The sequence below is a fragment of the Babylonia areolata genome, chromosome 23 (assembly GCF_041734735.1).
Source record: "Babylonia areolata isolate BAREFJ2019XMU chromosome 23, ASM4173473v1, whole genome shotgun sequence".
NCBI classification, from domain to species: Eukaryota; Metazoa; Mollusca; class Gastropoda; order Neogastropoda; family Buccinidae; genus Babylonia; species Babylonia areolata.
The window spans coordinates 13,275,014-13,282,518 of record NC_134898.1 but is presented as its reverse complement, the minus strand read 5'-3'; the positions used below and the strand labels follow the sequence as shown (position 1 = coordinate 13,282,518).

The 7,505-nt window shown below is 41.7% G+C and overlaps 1 protein-coding gene across 1 annotated transcript in view; it reads left to right on the top strand.

Annotated features, from left to right (window-relative positions):
- The window catches only part of LOC143298288 (uncharacterized), a 62,814-nt gene that overhangs the window by 10,203 nt on the left and 45,106 nt on the right, over nt 1–7,505 (top strand). The window contains exons 3-4 of the mRNA XM_076611107.1: nt 1–20; nt 7,156–7,233. The exon at nt 1–20 is cut by the window's left edge and continues 149 nt beyond it. Of these exons, the coding sequence (XP_076467222.1) occupies nt 1–20; nt 7,156–7,233 (98 nt within the window). The remainder of the gene's footprint in view (nt 21–7,155; nt 7,234–7,505) is intronic.

Below are 7,505 nucleotides of genomic sequence, written 5' to 3'. Positions count from 1 at the left end.
TGCACGACGCTGAACAGAAGGTCAGTCATCCCGTAGGCATACTTCAGGTTCCTGTGACAGGTCAGTCAGCCCATAGGCATACTTGAGGAACGCGTGGAAGGTCAGTCAGCCATAGGCATACTTCAGGATCCTGTGGTATGTAAGTCAGCCCATTGGCATACTTTAGGATCGCGTTGAAGATCAGTCAGCCCATAGGTTTAACTCAGGATTGCGTTGGTCAGTCAGCCCATAGGTTTAACTCAGGATTGCGTTGGTCAGTCAGCCCATAGTCATACTTCAGGATCGCATGGAAGGTCAGTGAGCTCATTGGCATACTTCAGGATCCTGTGGTAGGTCAGGCAGTCCATAGGCATACTTCAGGATCCTGTGGTAAGTCAGTCAACCCAGCGACATACTTCAGGATCGCGTGGAAGGTCTGTCAGCTCATTTGAGTACTTTGGATCACGTGTCGGGTCAATCAACCCAAAAGCATACTTTGAGATCGCATGGTAGGTCAGTCAGCCCATGGGTTTACATCAGGAATGCTAGGTCAGTCAGCCTGTAGGCATACTTCAGGATCCTGTGGAAGGTCAGTCAGCCCATATAAGCATACTTCAGGATCCTTTGGTAGGTAAGTTAGCCCATTAGCATACTTTTTGATCGCGTGGAAGGTCAGTCAGCCCCCTCTCCTCTGCATCCTTCATACATGCTGCGCAGACACACACACACACACACATTTGCAGGCGATATTGAAAATTCATCCACGCTCGTGCATACAGATACGTGAGTATGCTCTGTCTGTCAATCTGTCTGTCTGGTGTCTCTGTCTCTCTCGTGAGCACGCTCACAAGTTATGTTGCTCGGATATGCAAACAAACACAGAGCCACAGAGCGCACTTCTCAATCTCAAGCAAGTTCAGCGCTCTTTTTCAGCACTGATAAGACCACGCTTCTCCATCGACTGTCAACAAAATGACGCGATAGAGTGAGACCGAAGATTCTGCCAACAACGGAGTCGTTGGTGATGGTGTTTGCTAAGTCTGCAGAGCTGCTGATGAGGCTATTGTGTGACCTGAGTTTTCCGTCTGTTTAGGTATCAGCTAAACATCAGGCCTTTTATCACCACGTATTTCCATGGAGACACAGAACATGGTGTAAAAATGTGCGAGGCGTAACTCGCCAGCACAAACACCGTGGAACGCAGAGAGTCGCGGGTTGAACCATTCCTTGGTCGGAAGTATTGATATCAGTGGATTTGTGCGGGCGTTTTTTCTTTCTTTCTTTCTTCTTCTTTTATCTTTATTTATCTGTCTACATATTTATTCATTTATCATTATTTGTTTTGCTTTTTTTCTTCTAAATTTCTTTGTGAATGCTAACATTTGTTGTTTTTTTTTTAGAAAAAGGTGGTGATCGTGTATTGTGGTAATTTACTGAGTGCCATGATCAGATTTCTGTGTATTACCGTGTGTTATAAATCGGTAACACTTTGCATCCACACTGGATGCAGGTGGTCACGCATCGGTCCGATTAGATCGGTTCTTTGATGTGTGCGTGACGTATCTCAGCAGTAGCACGGGCAGGCAAGTTGTGGCTATTTTCCGTCATTAACACAACTTTTTTTTCTTTTAGCTTGGTTGGTTTGGTTTGGTTTGAACTAAAGGTCATGACAAATTGTGCCCAAACCGAGTTTTTTTGTTTTGTTTTTGTTTTTCTTTTGTTGAATGCATACTATATTATCTGGCATTGTTGCTTTTATTGTTGTAGTTATTTATTGACCGGTTTATTTACTTGGATATTTATTCAACTATTTAACTTTGCAGTTGTATCTTAATTGTAAACAAAGAACCAACCTGCAGCCTTTTACATTTTCAGTTATGTAGCCCGAGTTTAGGTTTCGTGTCGGTCATCGGTCATTAACACACACAAGTTTGAAATGACCCATCGTTGGTTTTTCGTGAAATCTGTCATGCTGAAAGGGTTTTATATATTTGTCTGATCCTCCTGGAAAACAATCGCCGTTGCAGTTTCAAACTCTGACAAAGATCATATAAATACAATCGTTACTGTTGTTGACCTGCAGTTCGACAATGAGCAGACAATGTGAAACAAAATAAACACTTGTACCGATCGAGCTGGGAACCGAAACGAGGTACGTTTACACAAAAGCATGGGCCAGTCTCGTCGATTGAGGATGGCTTTGGTATATACATAAGCTTTTGCTGAAAGAAATAATCATCCGCATTGTGGAACACACCGTTGAAAGGAGCCGCCCACGGTAGTGTTGAGAAAGATCCAATGAGTGTTCAGAACAGTTGCAATTTCTTCCATTCTGCAAGCATCTGGAGAGTCTGAGAGATTCGTTCAGCGTACGTGGGCAACTTGTGCGTTTACTTCGTTAATGTAATGCGAGAATGTGGCCCTTTCGAGTAAAATCGAGATCCAATCGCACGCACAATCGCAAATTTATGTGCATAGCCGTTTTCATTTTGTCATTTGAGCAGCCATACTTCGTTTTAGGGGTATGTTCATATTCCCATAACCCAGCTGAACCCACTGACAAAGATAACGTTATCATTAAAGTATATTTGGTCTTTTTCCTGTGTATGTATAAAGAACGAAAATAAACAGGTCTGCACCTCAAAGTTGACTTTTACAGGTTAAAAACAAAAAACGCCTCGGTTGAAGAAGAACCAGACCGATTTTTTTGTTCTCCCATGGGTCAGGATACTGCAGAGGTATTGAAGATTCTCAAGGGTCAGAATACCACAGAGGTATTGACGATTCTCAAGTGCAGTTTTTAAAATGTTTTGTTTGTTTTTTGGTTTGAAGTAGAGAACACCCTTCGGCTTCTGGGTGCTTCGCTATGACTGAGACCCCCACCTCCAGTCTCCCCCATCAGGGGCGTTGCTTCCTGGTTCAAGTAAAATCTGAAGTTTAAGATATATTGTAGGCGAAAGAAAAAAAAAGATTTTTTTTATTGTGTCTAGAAATCTGTTGTTATTCAGTAATCGTTTATTTATGTTTTCAGATCTATATAACCCTGCACTTTTATTTGAAGTGAAGACAGACAACTTGCTGCCATTGTATGTCCTGTAATGTACAAGTAAAAACGGAAGCGTGTAATTTATGGCTTCCTTCGAACACAAAAGACTTTACATTTGAACCTGCATCTTCAGAATGGTGGTGGTCTGTAGTTGTTGTTTTTTTCCTGTTAAAAATAGAGGATAATTGTGCATTGAAGTACTTTGCCAAGAGCACCATAAGCTGTGGTTTGTGTTCTTTAACGTTAACACTTTGCATCCATACCGGAAGGTAGCAGTCACGCATAGGTTGATCGATCGGTTGTTTTTGGTGCGTAATCCCTCGATCTGATCAGTTGTAGACATTTTTGATGTGGCGAAAAAACAAAACAAAACAAAACAACAACAAAAAAGAAACAGCTGAGAGGTCAGTCGTTTCTTTTGTTTAGGTTGGGTCATGTGCGTAAACAAAATGATCCTGTGACTGTAATTACCCTGTTTCAGTTGTCTGTCTGTCTGCCTGCCTCTATGTATGTATGTATCTATGTATGTAGTGTATGTATACACACGTGCGTATGTGTGTATGTACGTATTTGTGTGTGTGATTTTAGGAAACTTTAACTAATTCATCTTCTCTCGAAAACGCTTTGTCAACGGCAAATTTGGCTAAAGATAGAACAAAATACTTCCTTCTACACATTCCAATTACAAGGGGTGCAAATCTTCCTGATTAAACGGAATTCCGGATCGTGAAAGTTTTCTTTCATTCGCTTCCGGATCATCTGTGTGAATGGTTTTAGTTGGTGCAATTGTTAATCATAGTTTTTGCTTATAGATGATCATTATGTCCTTAGAAAAACATTCCTTTTCTATTGAAGTCGATGCCAAAAATTCAGTACTTAAAGAAATAACAGCTTCTAATCTTTGATCGCTGAAACTAAAAATAGCGCAAGTATTCTTTCAACACACACACACACACACACTCTCTCTCTCTCTCTCTCTCTCTCCCTCTCTCTCTCTCTCACTGTCACATACACACGCACACATGCACATGCGCGCGCGCGCGAACCCCCTTCAGTTTGACCAAATCAACCACAGCCGACAAAAAATCATGAGAGGAGCGGTTGCCAACAGCAGTTTCTCATATACTTTCCATGCATTCGCTTTCGCTTACCACCTCGTTGACACATCGGGGTCCGTGCGAGGCACGCGGCTGAACAGCCAAGTCGTTGTACTGTTATGAAGCTGTTTCCCTATGGCCTCTTGAGGCTAAGATATGGAGTGCATGATTTACATCGTCCTGTGTGTCAATAACCAAGCCATGTGTCGATCACGTATGCTATAGCTCTCTCTCTCTCTGTCTCTCCCCCCTCTCTCTCTCTGTTTCTCTGCATGCCTACCTCTGCTATGTGTTTGCTTGTCTGTTAGCCTGCCTGCCGCTCCCCCCCCCTCTCTCTCTCTCTGTGTTTGTGTGTATGTGTGTGTGTGGTGTGTGTGTGTGTGTGTGTGTGTCCCCACTGTCGGCAGATCATGTCATCAGAATTATGTGTATGTATGGGAACGTCGGGAGCTGTATATAGACATGTCCTGCTTCTGCGTGGTCACTTTCTACTATTAAATGGTGAATTGTGGTGTGCGCTGATTTTGTCTGAGTGCTATGGGTATGTGCTCCTGTGCCTCTGTCGACGATATTTTCAGAACGTCTTGTTTTTTATCCTTTTTTTTAGCGGTGAAAATTATCAACCATATTTACCGAAGATCTGCAGCATTTCTGTTTAGAGGTGATATACATGAATTTGTCGGTTATTTCTATTCAAAATTCCAGTTGAATATTTTTTAAATTGTCGTGTGAGTTAGGCAGAAAGATGAAATCTTCTGTTTGTTTATCTGCAAGGTTTACATACATACATACATGCATACATACATACGTACATTTTTGTTCTCCTCGTGTCCTTCCTCTTTTTTTAAATATATATATTATCATCCACGTTTTATTATCTTATCTTCAGTATTAATTTGTTAAACACCAGAAAGATAGATTTCATGTATGGTGTTAAGAAAAGACAAACAAACAAATTGAAAATCTTTTCAAAGCTTGATCTGTATGTGGATGTAGTAGTAGACATGTTCATTATTAGACCAACACCCTTACATGTCTTAAACGAAATGCATAAGTATACGCCCCGTTCTGTGCCAGTCAGTCCCCACGTTCCTCCTGCAGGCAATGCCGGTGAAAACAGACCCACAGCGAAGTCTTCGGCATAAGTCGGCGACTGACTCATTAAACTGGAAGTATCTACAATGCCTCCGGCAAAGTGTCCAGCTTTCCATACTTGATAGTTTGTACATGTAGATATATAACAGTTATTTGTTCGGTTTTCGTGCATTTTGAAAAGTCATAGAGTGCATAGGTTCGTCAAGATCTACCGCTTTTTGTTTCTCAGCCCACGACACGTTGCAAAAAGGCCCTTGGATTATGAATTACACTTGTATGGTTCAGCTTTTACCATCTCTGTTTCATTTTCCACCAAAACTCACGGTGCTTTGGCAGAATGAAGTTTGTTCACAATGATTTTTCACTTTTTGCCTTTAACAGACGTTTAGACATTCTGTGAACTTTGTCGCGTTGTGGTTATTGAACCGAATCTTCCGTTGCTTGTCGTCTGTAGTTTGATAAGGAGTATATTTACAGAGTGTATCTAACTGACTGAACGGAGGTATGCCATCAAACTGTATAAAATGATTAAAATAGTGAGTGATTTTATTCATCTTTTTATGAATGAGAACAAACGCTGTCTGCACAAATTAGGAATTGACCCATTGACCGTTCATTTTTAAAACACATACGTGTGATTTTTTAAAACACACGTGCGCGCGCAAGCATACGCAGACACAGACACCCACAGTACCGACACACAGACACAGACATCCCCCTCCCTCCCAACCTCCCCCAACCCCACCTACCCCACTACACAAGAAGACACTGATTTAGTTGGGAAGTGAATTTCAAGTTCAGTACCAAGCAAACAGAAGCCAGTCCTTACACACTAAGTTCAACGGGTGTTTTAGCTTTTGTTCAGTATCAACTTGCCACAGTGATAGTCTTGGAAGGTAGGGAGAAAATGTCTGCGCTGAGAAATACACGATATAGCGCAACAACAGTCACTGGGTACTCCAGCACGTGGAGAGATATGTGATGGGTACGAGACGATCTGTTTCTCTCTTTTTGTTTTATTTCTTTCTGTCGTTCCTTCCTTCTTTCTTTCTTTCTCTCTTTCTGTCTTTGTCTCATTTTTTCGTTCGTTCGTTCGGTATACTTTCTCTCTTTCAGTTTTTACTTTCCTTCTTGTCCATTCTTTATTTCTTTCTTCTTCGTGATTTCTTTCTTTTCTTTTCTTTCGTTTTTTTTACTCCCATATGCAAACAAGACGAGTTTATGTAATCACCCAGTTTGGGATTCGTATTTTTGTGCTTTCTTCTTTCTTTCTTTCGTTCAGTCTTGTATGTTCTTTCTTTGTTTTCGTTATACCTATCGTTCTTTTTTTCTTGTTCTTTATGGCTTCCCGTCTTTCTCCCTGCGGCCCTTTTTTGGGGGGAGAAGGGGGAGTTTGAGGGGGGGGTGGGGTGGGGGGTTGGGGGCTCGGGTTGGTCTCTTGTGTAAACAGAATGAGAACGAAATTGTCCTGCATTGGTTAACGCGTGTACGTGCTGTTACGTTGGAGGATTTCAAGTTCGTGGTGTGTATGTGTGTGCTTATCTGTGTGTTTCTACGCGCATGTTGCAAAATTTAAATGCGCGCGTGCATACACATACAGTATGTAAACACACTTACGCACACACACACACACACACACACACATACACACGTGCATACACACACACACACACACACACACACACACACACACATGAATACACACAGTCTCTCTCTCTCTCTCTCTCTCTCTCTCTCTCTCTCTCTCACACACACACACACACACTCACACACGAATTATTGATTTAATCGTGGATATGAGGCTGTGCGATTTTCCTTGTTTTTTGTTTTTTTTTAAACGGTGTTTTAACATCTTTAAGTGAGTTTATCACGCACAAATTACACACTCATGATTCTGTTTTGTTGCTCAAATGCTTAGTTCAGTTTGTAATTTGACAGTGTTATAAATTGACATCTGACGGAGAAGCTGTCAACAACGCCATAAAAGAGCTGCGAAGAACGGTTTCTGAACAAAAGGTAAGTTTCATGGGAACATAAATCGAACGTTGTGCTATTTTATGTTTCTGTTTTTATATGCTTAATAGTGTGTGTGTGTGTGTGTGTGTGTGTGTGTGTGTGTGTGTGCAGAGGAGGGAGTAAGGAGTAGGGTCGAGATGGTGTGTGTGTGCGTGTTGCGCGTATGCTTGAGTCTCTGTGTGTGTGTATGTGTGTGTGTGTGTGCACGCCTGTGTGTATGTTAATTTGCTTGCATGCGTGCGCCTGTATGCGCGTGTATGTGTGTCTGTGTA